The 17,502-nt window shown below is 31.6% G+C and overlaps 1 protein-coding gene across 2 annotated transcripts in view; it reads left to right on the forward strand.

Annotated features, from left to right (window-relative positions):
* The first annotated feature begins 8,385 nt into the window (after nucleotides 1-8,385).
* Nucleotides 8,386-17,502, forward strand: part of LOC149557037 (Haloacid dehalogenase-like hydrolase (HAD) superfamily protein) — a 59,957-nt gene continuing 50,840 nt past the window's right edge. For both annotated transcript variants that reach the window (XM_089831688.1, XM_089831689.1), the window contains exons 1-2: nucleotides 8,386-8,816; nucleotides 8,919-9,012. In XM_089831688.1, coding sequence (XP_089687814.1) covers nucleotides 8,404-8,816; nucleotides 8,919-9,012 — 507 coding nt within the window. In that variant the 5' untranslated portion in view covers nucleotides 8,386-8,403. The remainder of the gene's footprint in view (nucleotides 8,817-8,918; nucleotides 9,013-17,502) is intronic.

A 17,502-nucleotide genomic window follows, 5' to 3' on the forward strand; every position in this document is an offset into this window, starting at 1 on the left:
TTTAAATAATCATAAATCATACATGATTTAATTAACAATATAAATGTATATTATTAGATTAAATATTAATATCAATTTCATTTCTAGAATATTAATTTGACTTTTATTTAAATCTAGTATTAATATTTACTTTTCCTTTAATTCATAATGCAACTAGAGATAACTCAAACTTGAAATTAAAATTATAATTAAGTTATTTACAATTTTTCTCATAATATTAAATATTTATAACTAGATAGTGAACTCCACTATAACTTCTCTTAAAATATAACTAAGTCACAATTATATATTTATTAATTTATAACTCCACTTGCATTAATAAATATATAATAAGCTATATCCCACTAAGAGTTTTAAAAGTAATTGATATTAAAAATCCACTTATAAGAAAATAAATTTTATTTGTTCATTTAATTATTAAAATAAATAAATATTAATTTTTTTTGAATTTTTTTTTTTTGAAATTAATAATTAATCATAATTTTTTTAATAAATAAATTTAAAAATTATATGATATTTCTATAAAATAAAAATAAACATATAATCAGTATTTTTACATGTCTTTGATCTCTCAAGTCATGCACTCATAATATACTTAGTTTTCTATCTTTATTATATTTATTTTCACATGCATGTATAAGTTTAGTTACAACATACTTTCCTCTTAATTAATCTTTTATTTTCTTAATAAACTTTGTAATTAAATTGTTTTAGATACCAGAAAAATATTTATTTTTATTTAGAAAATTCATGATAATCATATGGTTCTAACGACAAATTTAAAGTTGAAATCTTAGTGGTTTAGTTTATTATTTTCTTCCTTTTTTCTCTATATTAAAAAAGGTTTTAAAAGAATATAGTCATAATAATTTTATAGATTATTTTACAATTTTCCTTAGTCAAGTTTTCTTGATCAATAAGTTTTCTTTTTCAAAATCTACAACATAATTCCTTATCCAAAAATCAATAAAATAAATTAATAAGAATTATGCAAGCACTTAGGAAGACATGAAGTAGACAAATCTTTCTATAAAATTCTACAGTGAGTTTTCAAATCCTACCTCAAAACCATAGCTAAAATCTGAGACAATTTGTGAATGCATTCAAATCCAAACCCTCTAAAACTTTCAACAATTCTTTTGATCCAATGCCTAATTTCACTTCCCAAAACCTCTGAGTGTAAAAATGAGCTCGAATCTCTTAATTAATAGTTTAACTGTACCTAGGGTTTCCAATTTTCAAACATGCATAGGCCTCTCTTTAAAATAAATTTTTATTATTTAATCCTTTCATACACACTTAAAGAACTTTTTAATTAAAATATTTTCTTTTTTCTCCTCCACTTTATTAATTAGTGCAAGCACTATTTAAAGCATAGTTCATTGGTTAAATTAATAATAATAATTAAAGTTTATTATTTAAATGCAACTCTAATTTAATTATTGTTAATTAAATAATTATAATAAAGTAATATTAAATCTTTAATCTTTTAATTTTTTTTAATCCAACTTCTTAAATTAGGCTTTTAAATTAAATCTTTTAAACTCAAGCACATATTTACTTTATTTTTAAATAATTAAATATTCTCATATTTTAAAATATTCTTTTTTTAATCAAATAATATTTAATAATTCTCAATATTATATGATTAACCCAAATATTATAATTAAACCATTTACCAAATAAAATACATAGTCAAATCCATATAAAAGAAACATTACCAAAACTAATCAAAACTCAAAATTAAACAACACAAGCAAAGTTAAACTCATGAGATTAAAAAGGGTGGAAAGTTAGACACATGTCCTCCTTCTCAGGACAAGTAATTAGGTTATGGCCAGGATTGGACTTGAACATTATCTTCACATTCTTACCATTGAGTTAATGTGATAGGACATGCTCATCTTGACAATTGAGGAAAATCAATGCCCAGTACCTGCATCCTGCATAAAAGACAAGAATACATACATATATATAACTTAAAAAAATAATGGCGAGGAGTGGTACATCCTGTAGATCCCGACTAGTAGGTGACTATGACTCCCTTCGTCAACTATATCAGGCACATCAAACATAAATGTAAAATAGATGCACACACCATACACATGCAACTATGAGGTAAGTATAGTAATAAATCCTAAATATAAATACATCATATTTTAACTTGAACATCTCATCATTATGAGGATATAATAAACATGTTTCTAAGACACATCATATGACATCATCATAAAAGTAATTACATTAACTAACTATGAGCAATTAAAGCATCATCACTGCAAATAGGAAATTGTTACAACCTGACATAATCAATTACTCAAATGTATCAAAGTATTACATTTCAAATATCAATTAAGGGCTAACACATCTATAGAAAGAGTCATATAGAACTTTAACAACTAAGTCTACAATGATAGCAAAGGGGAGTATTGCATCATCCTCCCCTTATAATAGGCTTACTCTTGGAAGCCGACTATCGCTACAAGATAAAAAAGATGAAACATAGAGTCACAAAATAGCATTTGAAACACCAAGTGTTATATATCTAAGTTTTATTGATCATAGTTCTATTGTTTCTAATTTTGTTGTTCATATTTTCTATTGATAAGTCTTGTTTGTTTAATCTTGTTGCAAGTCTAACTACTTGTTAACTGATGGCACACTATGCCTATAGTTTCCTGTGTTGAAACTCAGGCTCTGATACCAGATGTAATGTCCTACTTGAAAACTCAAAAAAAAAAAATCTAACATAATTTAATGTTTACTGAACTATTTTTGTTTCAAAAGTTTAAACAACATAAGATAATAATGCGGAAGCAATATAAACACACACATCAAGTACACATAAGTAATCATAAATGCAATTTTCTATTTGTCAAGGGTTCCTTCATGTTGAGTCACATTTAAGAAGTTTATAACTATTAGTTTAAGTCTTTAGTACATGTTCATGAATCATATGGAAATAACAGATACATTATCCCATAAGCAAATGCATAAGTACAACATATACAGTGAAAATAAATCCAATGAATAACATCCACTATACATGTTGCAGGGTATGTGATAATAGATACAAGTACATCAAAATATAAGATACATGATAATATACATACATCAACTGAATAGAAGTCTCTAAGATAAGAATAAGAATAATAATGGTACGACTACATATATGAACATCTAAAACTTGTCAAACCGAGGGGGATCCAATGGTAAGAAGGCACTACCTCCTGACCACATGGTCACCTAGTTAGACTTTCACTCCCACCGTATAGGGAAGATAATGGACGATCCATAAACAACTAATTAATCATAAAATCAATCCTAGGCAAAGAATCATGATGACCAATTCTGCCTCAAGGATAACACAAACTACTCAAGAGGAAGAGATATTCAAAATTGAAATGACACTCATTCCAATACCAACATCACACACCAAATCAACATCCATATACCAAATATAAATCAACTATAAAAATTAAGAGATAATATCAACGAAAGATATCCACTCCAAGTCAAAAGCCACATGTCAAAAGTACAACAACCAATAGATCACCAATTATCATCAATGAAACTAAATCATCAACAATAAATACATCCAATCATAAAACATTACCAATAAATACACCATCAAAAGTAATATCCAACCAGTACACCACTAAAGGAAAATATTAAATACCAAGAAGGAGACTCAAGCTACACACTAGGGAGTGTCATCACATGGCCAAACTACTTGAGTTACCCTAGATTGGTCTCTCACTAGGCCCCAGACCCTCTAGTGTTGAGTTACCTAGGACTGGTCACTCTGGACCCCAGACCCTCAATATGACACATGTGAAACTAGAATACCCTCTCATGAAGATGAGGAAAACTAGTCATACCTCTCACTAGTTATCATCCCATTCTCATTCTTAGCCTATACAAGCACTCAAGGGCATGCTCTAACTTATCTTTTTAACATTTTAAAAATATTTTAATTGCTATGTTATCACTTATTACACAACTTACAATGAGTTACCATTGCAACCACTTTGAGCCTCGACTCTCATTGCAAGCCACTCACATAGGATGCACCTAGACTACCTTCTCAAAACTCACAAATCATAATTGTGTCCCATACCACATAAGTAATATTGATCGAATTTGGTTTCTTAATAGGAAACCCAAAAATAACATTGGTTCTCAAAACTCAAGTTCTCATAAATACTTATCAAAAGAAATCTCAATTTAAATCATAAAGTGCATCGTGACATCCAATCAAATAATCATAAAAGAAATCTCAAAAATGCTTCTGGTGCACATCCTAACTTGGCCAACTAAACAACTCATAAAAAAAAAATATCACAATAATAAATAGTACAAGACTATAAATATAATATTTAAGAAAACACATAATTTTCAACCATATGATTTAATTCCATAATTTTATCTTGTTTAGGTTGGACTATAAAGATGTGTTTAAAAATAAAGTAAGAATATACATGTTAATATAAATTGTATGCTAATATACCTATTTAAATCAACAAGTATTTAAATATCAAATGTCTTTGTGAATATAATTTATCATGCAATATTATCATGTTATTAATTTAAATAATCTTAAAACATAAATGATTTAATTAATAGCATAAATGTATATTATTAGATTAAATATTAATACCAAATTTATTTCTAAAATATTAATTTGGTTTCTATTTAAATCCAATATTAATATTTACTTTTCCTCAAACTTGAAATTATAATTATAATTAAGTTATTTACAATTTCTCTCATAATATTAAATATTTATAACTAGATTATTATATAGTGAACTCCACTATAACTTCTCTTAAAATATAACTAAATCACAATTATATATTTATTAATTTGTAACTCCAATTGCATTAATAAATACATAATAAGTTCTATCTCAAAGCATGCAACCATAATATCTTTAGTTTTCTATCTTTAGTATATTTGTTTTCACATGTATGTATAAATTTAGTTACAATATGCTTTTCTCTCAATTAATCTTTTTCTTTTCCAATAAATTTTGGAATTAAGTTGTTTTAGATACAAGAAGAATACTTATTTTTATTTAGAAAGTTCATGATAATCACATGGTTCTAATAGTAAATTTAAAGTTGAAACTTTAGTTGTTTAATTTGTTGTTTTCTTCTGATTTTCTATAATTGAATTTTCTTTATATTAGAAAGGGTTTCTATAATTTTTCTAGTCAAGTTTTATTGATCAATAAGTTTTCCTTTTCAATATCTACAAAATAATTCCTTATCCAAAAATCAATAGAATAAATTAATAAGCATTATGCAAGCACTTAGGAAGACACAAAGTAGACAAATCTTTCTATAAAATTCTAAAGTGAGCTTTTAAATCCTACCTCCAAATCATAACTAAAATCTGAGACAATCTATGAACACATGTAAATTCAAACCCTTTGAAACTTTCAACAATTCTTTTGATCCAATTCTAGATTTTGCTCCCCAAAATATGTGTCTGTAGAAATGAGTTTGAATCTCTTGATAAAGAGTTTAACTCTACCTAGGGTTTTCAGTTTTCAAATATGCAAACACCTTTCCTTAAAATAAACTTTTACTTTTAATCCTTTCATGCACACTTAAGAACTTTTTAATTAATTTATTTTCCTCCACTTTATTAATTAGTGCAAGCATTATTTAATTCATAGTTTATTATTTAATAATAATAATTAAACTTCATCATTTGAATGCAACTCTAATTTAATTATTATTGATTAAATAATTATAATAAAGCAATATTAAATCTTTAATCTTTTAATTATTTTTATATCCAACTTCTTAAATTAGACTTTTAAATTAAATCTTGTAAACTAAAGCACATATTTAATTAATTAAATATCATCATATTCTAATTTTTCTTTAACCAATTTTTCCAATTAGACTTCCAAATTAACTTTTTTAAATTAAAGCACATATTTAATTTGTTTTTAAATAATTAAATATTCTCATCTATATTTTCTTTTTTAATCAAATAATACTTAATAATTATCAATATTATATGATTAACCCAAATATTATAATTGAATCATTTACAAATAAATCACATAATTTGCATAAAAGCAACATTACAAAAACTTATCAAAACTCAAAATTAAATAACACAGTCAAAGATAAACCCATGGGTTTAAAAAGGGTAGAAAGTTAGATACATGTCCTTCTCAAGACAAGTAATTAGGTTATGGTTAGGATTGGACATAGACATTATTTTCTCATTCTTATCATTGAGTTATCGTGATAGGGCATGCTCATCGTGGCAATTTAGAGAAGTTGATGCCTGGTACCTGCATTTTGCATGAAAGACAAGATCTCTCTCTCTCTCTCTCTCTCTCTCTCTCTCTCTCTCTTTATATATATATTGGAAGGGAGTAGTACATGGTGTAAATTTTGACTAGTAGGCGACCGTGACTCCTTCCCTCAATCATATCAGGCATGTCAAACATAAATGTAAAACACACACACACACACACACCATACACATGCAAGTATGAGGTAAGTATAATAGTAAATCCTAAATATAAATAACATCATATTTTAACTTGAACATCTCATCATCATGAAGATATAATAAACATCTTTCTAAGACAAAACATATGACATCATCATAAAAGTAATTACATTAATTAACTATGAGCAATTAAAGCATCATCACTATAAATAGGAAATTGTTACAACCTAACATTATCAATTACTCAAATGTATCAAAGTATTGCATTTCAAATATCAATTAAGGGCTAACACATCTATAGAAGAGTCATATAGAACTTTAACAATCAAGTCTACAATGATAGCAAAGGAGGGGTATTATTGTATACATTTGATTTTGCATCGCAAGCCATCTTCAATATGCACTTTCATGCATCTACTCTTGCTATTTATTCTACTTTAATCGTGATGTATGTTTTCTTTTATTCTTTCTTATGTGGGGGAATTTTTCCTCTCACAAGGTCCTGTCCTTCTCATTCTTCTTTAAGAATATTGTGTATTTTCATCTATCTTTTAGGGAGGAGTTTTGTTGCACTAGGTTATCTGCTTACCCTATTTGTGAGAGAGCACATTGCATTTATATATTGACACCTAATATGACCTTGTATCAGGGACCCATCTTTGTATAGTTACATTTTTGTACTTTCTCTATGAGTTTCACTTATGCGGTAATGTTATTGTGAAAGGGGCATTATACCTAGTGCCCCACCTCGCAAGTTTGACACTTAGTCCTAATCACATGTTACTTATGTTTACTTAGGGAACACATAAGATTCCTTCCAATTTAAGTGGAATCCCCTTTTTGAATGGATCCACTCTCACTTTCTACCACAAGTGGGTAAGTTATCAGTTTATGTCTCATGTCATAAGGTTAAGACACTTGTCATAGTCTTATGTTATCATATGTCTCACCTTGGCCTTTGTAACCAAGGGTCTTTCAAAGACTTTACATTCATTCTATTTGCATTCTTGATAATAATTAAGTTTATTCTTATCATATTAATTCCCTCATTCGACTATGCTTTTGATTAGGCCTCTATATCTTGGGTGGCTATTTCCATAGACAAATCTAGCACAATATTTCTTAATAGGTTTGACTAGTAGTAATAAAGTCTAAGGTATTCTCTCTAGACTATAACAAATTCAATTGTACTCATTAATGCAACCCCTTTTACTAATAATTATAGACAACATCAATCAATAATGTGATAATATATGATATGGCAATGTATGAAATTTGATACTTGAACAATTATGTATAAAGTGCGATGCAACAACTTAGTGGAAGACATGGAGTTTTAAAACCTATTAATGAAGAGGTTATGCAATCATAATAACTAATAAAAGGATTTGCTATGGTTAGGGCAAGAGTGGTTGTATGAGACACGTAATGTCAAATGATGCTATGTGATACTAGATAATAAGTTAAGGATGATCCCTCTTTATTAGTGACCTATGCACAATATTTAAAAAGTTTGACATATGAATCAACACATAACCAATAGTTAAATTTACTTAATATTAGAATACAATTTAAATTTTAAAATACGAAAATCAAATTCTTATCTTTAATATTCTTATACTTTACAAATAAAAAATTAATAATTTAAGAATTAAAATTTATCTAAACAAGTAACTCTATTCTAAATAATCATTTAATATTTTTTTCCAAAAATGCAAGCTAATCAAAATTCAGAAAGAGATACTTCTCAGTTCTGATATATGGAAGCCTTTTACTGAAGGCATTTACTCAAAAATGAAGGAAAGACACTTTCCCCACTTTCAAATTTATATGTTATCCATACGTATGACAAGGTCACTATTGATTAAGAGCCCCATAAATTCAATCAAAATTCTTTGCTGGGACATCCACTTATCTGAAGAAATGGGTGTCCTGCCCATGGCGAATTTGAAGTTGTTCAATTTCATTAGCCCCAGTCGCCAATACCCTGCGAACTCATTCACGTTCAAGTCTCCCAACTTAAAAACATCTCTCTCGTCACATTCCACATTCAAAGCGCTTCCGAATAATAATTTTCTAAGAAAACAGCAGGTACTTGCAGTATCAACTTCTTCACTGTCTGCTAATTCTAAGGATCGCAGAGCATTAGAGGCCCTGATATTCGACTGTGATGGCGTTATTTTGGAGTCCGAATATATTCACAGAAATGCATACAATGCGGCTTTTGCTCACTTCAATGTATGCTGCCCCTCTTCCGCAAATTTGGTGGAGTGGGATGAAGAGTTCTATGATCAATTGCAAAATCAGATTGGGGGTGGAAAGCCCAAAATGCGCTGGTGGGTTATTATTAATGACACTCTATTGTTGATTGGGTTGCCGTTACGGAGTATATTATGGTCATTGGTCGTTAAAATCGATCTCTTACCTCGTTTTTGCAGGTACTTTAATAAAAACGGTTGGCCTTCTTCAACTATTTTACAGGGTCCTCCATCTAATGACTCTGAAAAAGCTATGCTCGTTGATACTCTACAGGTATGAATTATCACCGAAGCGAAATTTTAACAGAGCAATTTAGGTTCCTCTTAATTGATGCGAAAGAGAAGTTCTCGCTTATTAAAAAAACCTTTTCCTGAAAATTGCACAATCTTAGAATCACTTCTATCACTTGTTTTTTAGTCAATATTCATATCAGGAAATTAGATATTGAAAGGAATATGAATACAGTTTAACAGGAGATCAGTTTTTAAAAGAATATGAAGATCATTGAGACAAATAGAAAGATATCTTAAGGCTGTGATCACTTGGTTCCTTAGAATGTTCAGTTTACTGGATACTATTAAAATTCACTTGGTTCTTCAGACCGTTCAGATTAGTGGATATCATTAAAATCATTCATTCGGTCATTTGCCACATAACAAAAAACCCTTTAACAATATTAAAGGTCAGGGTAAAACAACCGCTTTTTCCCACAATGTACATCAAATACACGGAAGAGGAGTTCTTGATGTGCTGGACCTTGAAGTCACCTTTATCGTCTTTGCATTAGATGTAGTGGATACTGCCTTAGCCACTTCCCCCCAGCTTTATTAACACCGTCACTGCTTAAATTAAGGGTACGATCACTCATTTAAATCATAATTGTGGCAGCTGCATCTGCGTAGTGAACAACAGCCAGATGTGATGTTGTAATTAGCTATTGAATTTTGTACGATTACATATTTATCAAAAAGGACTGTAGCCCCGCTGCAAACCTGTAATGGTAGTATTACATAAATCATAAAATAAATGTAATGAAAATGATGCATAGAAACAAATAAATGACATCATCAGATGTCAAATTAAATCTCTGAACATGCCATTTTCAACATTCATGGTTGCTTGATGCCCAATCTTCGTCTGGAGCCTCAGTCAGATAGTGCGAGTCCTCTTGCTGAGAATGCAGAGGCCAGAGTCAAGACTATTGGTATTTAACTGTTAGCAGAGCTGGTCTGATTCCAATTGTAATTAGGTGTGTTTTGATGGCCATTTATTGCTGCCCGTAATTGACACATATTAATTGCCAGCAAATCTTTTTAGCAGCCGAACTCAGAACTCAATCGTCCTGAAAAATGTGGGTTAGCAGCTGAGCCATGGTCCTCATCAGCCCAGTTTCAAAAAGGAAAAGAAGAAACAGTCTGATGGAACTCTAAAATTTGGCTAATTTTAGAGTCCCAAATATCATGGTCTTACGAAACACCTTATTTATTATTGGATAAAGAAGGAGGCAAACTTCTAAGGGACTGTAGACTGGGCCATATGTTAAAATATTGTTACCAATGTCAAAGGTGAGTTCGAATGAGAGATTGATCCACTAAAAAATGCACTGAAGGATTACAATAAAGATGTGAAATTCCGAGAAGAGAACATCATTTGCAAGGAACATATTAATTACGTATATGATAATATATTTAGGACCAGCTACAGGAATAATAGAGGTGATTTCCCATGAAGTGATGGATACAGTGGTCATATAATTATATTATATTAGCAACGATAAATATACATACTGTTATTAGTGGAAGACTACGTGATGATATGGAGAGAACACATGTGATATAGACTAAATAAGCATTCACTACACATAATCATGTTTGGACCGCTGCAGAATTAAAACTCAAACATTTTTCCTTTGCAAATCATGTTGACAGCTTGAGTTTGAAGACGACAGCCCTCTTAAGTGTAGCATCTGATGATATTTCAGTCAACCAAGTTTACTGCTATTAGAATCATGCGCAACAGGATATATGTAGGTGAAATGAAGACATGCATGCAATAATAGTGTGCATTGATTAATGGAAGCCTGGGCAGTATTATATATTAGCATTTTGCTTAAGAAACAGACCCAGATGAAGGAAACTTTGTCCACACAGAAGCAGATGCTTGAAGAAGTCTCAATGGAATTCAGATTTATATTATATACATAGGTCTTGCCTGACCAGAAGAATGCCGCTTCATACCAATTGAGTGCAGAGGTGTTATAATATAGTCATGGCAATTGCCCAGCAAGCATGCTTGATTTCAGTTCCAACCTAAAACAATGATGAAAGTACATTCATGTGCGTCCATGGGTGAAGGATATTACAATCCGTTGTATAAAGTTACATCGATATAACATATAACAAGCTTTGAATATCAAGTCACAAAGGAAGTAACACAAACTCAGGAATATGTATATCACGAAGATGAGAAGACTGGACAAAAATCAGTATTATTAAATCATGATAAGTCCATATCAGGAGAAGGCTCCACCGTAATTATTGAAGACATGGTCATCCTTTGCATTCACGGTGCCAAGAAGTTCACATGTTGGTTTAAAACATTCCCGATATGAAACATGCGTCATATCCCAATAACCATTATACAAATTGAGTATGGCAAATATATATACAGGTCCAATCATATGCGGCAATAATACTTGATATGCCACAAAAATAGGAGACAAAAGAATCTAAGGCATCCTGAGTTAAGAGAGTCAACATTTTTCTATCCATTTGGAGCGATTACCAAACAATGCGCCATCTAGAGTATTAGCAACAACCGTAATCCAGAAAGACCTTGATTTCTTGTGAACACATTCGAAGTAAATGGCGGACGGAGATACTAGGCCATGGTCGGGCGACATTGTTAAGATAATTTTAATATAATGCCCGAAAAATCAAAGGTCTCGATAACAAATAATTGTGGAACTATATAATATCAAATCATAAGCCCATAAGATTAGTTATGATTAAGAGGTATAATTTATTTTCAAAGGGACGTGACTTTTTCAAAAGTCACACCTTTCATTTGCTTTGCATAGGATATAAGTATGACTTTATTATTTGAAAAGAAAGAGAGAAAAAGAGATATTTGAACATTTTTATATTCTCAAGAAGAAGTATTTTTATATTACTTGTACGGAGGGATAAGGAGTATATTATGACTTTATATTGTAAACTCAATTATTTTATTTTTATAATAAAATAAAATGTTCTTTGTTTATTATCAAAGGCGTGGAGATTTAAATTGCAGGCGAATCGTCTTTTGTAATTATTTTCTGGAATTTTGTATAACAATTTAAATGTTGGATAAGTGGACATGGTCATTTAGCATTTTAAATTTGATTATCGCAAATATTGTGAAATAAATAAATAATTTTCATATCTGTGTCCAATTTGTCTCCCTACCGGACGAGTTAAAATTCAATCTAGACTAATATAAGATTGTATAAATATTTGATTTGTCGCATCTTGATTATTTAATTGTTGGCAGTTTAAGTGTGTAAAACATTATAAAGTTGTATGTGAAAATTCACTGAAGTTGACTCTATTGCCCGGATGAGCAGAGGCATTGGTCTTTTATTATTGAAGTTAGAAAATCTATATATTCCTTCTACAACCATCAAATCCATTATTTACAAATATTATACAAAACATCCTACCATTATTTAGTGTTCATTTTAATTGAGTTCGAGGACCTTACCAGTCGGAGAACTCTAGAAGTTTAAATTCGCTATAGAAAAGCCTTGAACCAATCGGTTAGCGTTTGAGGTGAAGGTTTACCTGCCTGGGTGGAGCAAAGCCTGAAGTGCAGGGGAATCGAGAAGTATTCCTGTTCGTTGGCCAGAACTGATTGAGAAGTCCTATCGGAGAAGTCGCAGGCTCTTGGATTTCCAATCTGTGGTTTTGGGAACCAACACAATCTTCATGTTAGGCATATATAAGCTCTTTTTCAATTATGGCGTTTTCGGCTAAGGAGAATTTCAAGAGAGCTTGGAAGATCAACAGATTTAACTAAACTAAAACTTAACTTTCTTCTTAGTTTAGAGCAAACAGCAAGACCTGCCCAACAAACACCGTTTCTTGTTCATAGTGCTAATTGCTTCCTCCATCCACCAAGTTTTGCATACAACAGATTGCTTCTCTTTTCTAACACATTACTTATTCTAACACTTTTTTCTTTCTAGAATCTTTTCCAGGCTCTGCTTCCTGTACGATCACTTTTCTTTTTCAATTTTCCTGCGATTCTCCCTCTGGTTTTTAAAACTGCTTATGAATGTTTTTCAATCTATGTTAGGGTAAATGGAAGTTTGCATTTCTCATAATCTTTGCAAAGGTGACATCTAAAAAATGATAAAGAGATGGAACAGAGTCTTTGGGTAGAAGCGAAGATCCTGTAAAAGAGTGCGGGGATGAGACTAATTGGAAAGCACTACTGAAACGATGTTTTTTTAAAATGTGAACATTTAAATAAATTATTTTAAATAAAAAAATATTAGGCAATACAAAATATATAACTCTTGGAAGACTTCTCTACAACAGAAAGGGTGTCACCATAAAATGGATTCAATTATAATGTTAGTTAATTTAACTCTGAATGCTCCAATGGCTCTTCTTTAGAAAACATTAGATAAGAGTCTCTTCATGTGGGTAGTAACCTAGAGTTGACTAGTTTAACATGGCTCTTGGCTGGCATTTGAATAAATCTTTGGTCACCACCAATAAGATGAGCATTGAATAGGTCCTCCGTTTTATTGATGGCTGTGTTTTATTCCTCACTTCTAGTGATGCACTTTCACAATGTTGTTTCTTTTGTAAAGCAAAACAAATGCCAAGTAGTTGATGTTTATCATTTAGTTAGCAAATGCATTTTAGTTCAACTGGATTCTGCTAAAAATTGGAAGGCTACATAGAGTCCTCATTATACTCTCTTTTCCACATGAGAAGGCCTGATCTTTGGTCATAATGAGGTCATTGGGAGCCTTCCACTTTTACTTTTTATTGGAATACCTTTCAAGTTTAAGAGTTGCAGGTGTGGTGGATGCTAGAGTGTCCTCAATTTCACCCAAACATAAGGTTGCCCTAGTTTTGTTACAAAAAAGGATAAAAGGGGGATGCTCATCCTTAGAATGTGTTAGATGTATTCTCACTATGCTTATTTTGGTTTATTTTCCATCCTTGTGTTTTTCCTCGTATATTTGAGGGATAGTTATATCATCTTTTTGTATTTACATGTATGGTTGTACATTCTGTAATATCCTTTAGTTAAAATATTTCAATTGTTTACAATTTTATAATGAAATGAGTAAATAGTCACACTTTCTGATCATCAGTCCATTGTAGGGGGCAACGCGAGAGCATAAGGTTATTGAGACGCTAACTTATTGTGGCAAGCTGCATAGTGCTACAATATAAACAATGCTAGAAAGTGTAATAGGTGCAATTCAACATTGCTGAATAAAGCTTAACCAAGTACGAGAGTGATCTCAGACTATTACACTAGAGTTAATCGACTTACATTTTTTGTTAAACTAATTTGCAACTTAGATTATGCTTATTAACTTTTTATAACTTTTAACTTCTGGAAAAGAAAGAATATTTGAGAAAGCTAAGCTTGCCAAAGCTGACTCGTGAAAATAACCAGAAACAGGAAAAGTGAAATGAGTATTCAATTCTAGAATTAAATTTGGAAGAAGAGAGGAAGCTGTAGTTGAAATATGGAATTCACTGCATGGACACTGGAGCATTGGGAGGATGTCTATGTGACGCACTAGCTACAGCTGAAAAAAATGCAGAGGTCTGCTAAGAAGATTCACACCTTTACATAGAGTGAAAGCAATGCAGAAGTATGGCAAGATTTGAGAAAGTAGAGCAATACAACTAATTAAAAAACTAATTGATTTATTAATAGATATTATTAAATGACAAGAAAATACGAGAAGTCATCATTGGAGAAGCTGTAAGTAGAGGTTTTCTCCTTTGAGGGACCTGCAAAACAAGAGAAGTATAATGAAAATTTTTGTGTGGCTGTTTAGGCTAAGTTACCAATTCGGGCTTGGGGACGGATTCGGGTTTGAGTTTGGGTTCATGGGTTCGGGCAAAAAAAATAAATCCCATTTGATTCGTGAGTGTGTGTATATATATATCTAAGTTGCCGGTTCAGGTTCGGTTCCAAGTTCGAGGTTTAAGAACCGGTTCACTAGTTCGACAAAATTTTGGAAAGGGGTTTGGGTTCGTTAGTACAAAAACATGTAAAAAAAAAAAAAAAAAAAAAAATTATATATATATATATATATATATATATACACATCTTTATGAAGCATGAGTTAAAATTAGAATGTAGCATGGTAGCATGAACACATTTAAACAACAAAAACTTTAAAACAGCATAAACAATAACATATCATGGTGATCATACCATCATATAGTAACATAATTCAATCAACTTCAACATCAAAGATGAAAGATTTAAAACATTTAAAATATCAAGTTCAAGTATCATTGTTTCACGTTCAAGGTTTAATAGTAACTAATGAAATGAAAATCTATTAAAATTCTGAATTTTTAGTTTTAAGTTCTTCAATCTTCATCTTCTTCTTCATCTCCTCCTTCTCTGCCTTCGCTATTACTTGCACCAAGGCCAATGGGATCAGTAGCAGAATCAACAATGGTATTGGCACCAAAGTCATCAAAATCATCAATTGTAAGCCCAGCAGTGGAAGCATCCAAGTCCGCAATCTCTGCATCTACATCCCACTTCTTTGTATTCTTGACTCTCGTGCGAAAGAAGGCGCAAGTTGTGATGCACAAATACCAGGTTTTTTGCTTTTTTTGATTGCAACCTATTGCGCTTCATCGAGTGGATGAAAGAATAGGTGCTCCAATTTCTTTCTGATGCAGAAGAACTAGCAACCTACAAAGACAACATAGGGTAAGCAATTAAAAAAGAATTAATTCAATCTTATAAAAAAATTCTTTTGAAGATAAAGTGAGCTAATTTTTTAAAAATAAAACTTACTTGTGATATAACTTTGATTGCAAGGGGTTGCAATGTTTGGAATTTTTGGCCATGAAGGTACCGCCAAGCATGAGCATCCTTCTTGAACCGATGACGAAGAGCATCATTACTTAGACATCTAGCATTGACAAACTCTATGAACTCATCCATGATTACATCTCTTATATCATCATCAGGAAATATTCTTCTAAATGCTGCCTGGTACCTGTCAGACACTTCCATATCTCTATATGGTGGCAACCTTCCTGGTAGATCACAAATTTGTGAGCTATAGTATTTGGGGGTCAAGGCATAGGCAAGCAAATGTAATGGAGTGGTCATTTGGTTCCATTCTTCATCAATAATTTTTTGCACTTGTTTGAAAAAGGTCTCTTGCGGATCTTGCTCCTCCTCATTTATAACTTGCCTGATCTTCTCAATCATTGAGTCTATGCCATCATAGATCTCTCCAAGGCAAGGCCTATCCATGTTAGTGTACCTAAGTATGCTCATAATGGGCTTGGTGATCTTAAGGAGATATTCCACACGTTCCCACCATGACTTAGCCAATAGCCTATCCTTTATTTTGTTTGCCCTTTCAGTGTTCTTTTGCTTCCATACACCCTAATTGTTGCTGATTACCATACCTTGAAGTGCATCTTTCACTTGCACAAGTCGTCTTAAGACGATTATATGGGATGCAAAACGGGTCTCAACAACTTGTGACATAAATTAGAGAAAAAAACAACTATTAGATACATATTTTAGAAAATTATTCAAGTATACACATTGGCAATTGCACAAGTAAAATATGAAAAATCAGAAATTGTCAAATATTAAAAATTAAATTACTAACTTGAGTTCAAGTTCATTTACCTTCAATAGCTCCAATTTTGAGTGGTTCCTGAAAAGAGATTGAGTCATGTGGTGGTTTGTGACAAACATTTGTATGTCCTTAGCCTCTTCATACATTGTTTTGATCCACTGAAATTGGTTCCCAATCTTTTGTAGCATAAGATTGAGTGAATGGACTACACAAGGTGTTCAAAAGATATGTTGATATCGTGATTCAACCAACAAACCTACTGCTCTACAATTCTTTGCGTTGTCTTTTATGACTTGGACAATGTTTCTTGCACCCACTTGTTCAATGGCCTCAATTAGGATATCAGAAATAAATGGCCCATCTTTTACTTTGCCCTCACAATCCACCGCTTTCAGAAACATTGCCCCTTTAGGGGACACCGCAAGGACATTGATCAAGGGACGGTTCCTAGAATCCTTCCAGCCATTTGAAATAATTGTCACCCCTATCTCAACCCATGAGTTCCTTATGGGCTTCAACTGACTTTCAACCTATTGGACCTCATTATCCAACAAGGTGGTGCACACTTTCTCATACCTGGGTTCACAATACCCTTTTGGAGCTTCATTGGCACCCCTCAACATGTCCTTCCAAAATGGTGAGTGGACAACATTAAAAGACAACCCATTTGCATACAAGCATCTTCCCACCTTAATGTCAGCAATTTCCCAGGCCTTATTTTGAAAAGAAGTTTCTAGTGGTCCCTTTTGTGTACAATGGGGACAGATTCAGTGTCAATGTCCATTGCAGTACTGAAGAAAGGGTGGTCTTGTACTATAACATTTGAGGGGGGCTGCATTCCCTTTGCTCTTTTACTTTTATTGCTACTGAGTTCTATTACCCTGCGTCCTTCTCTCTCTTCT

This window comes from Cupressus sempervirens, chromosome 5 (genome assembly GCF_028749045.1).
Source record: "Cupressus sempervirens isolate cs-2001-9-10 chromosome 5, ASM2874904v1, whole genome shotgun sequence".
Lineage (NCBI taxonomy): Eukaryota > Viridiplantae > Streptophyta > Pinopsida > Cupressales > Cupressaceae > Cupressus > Cupressus sempervirens.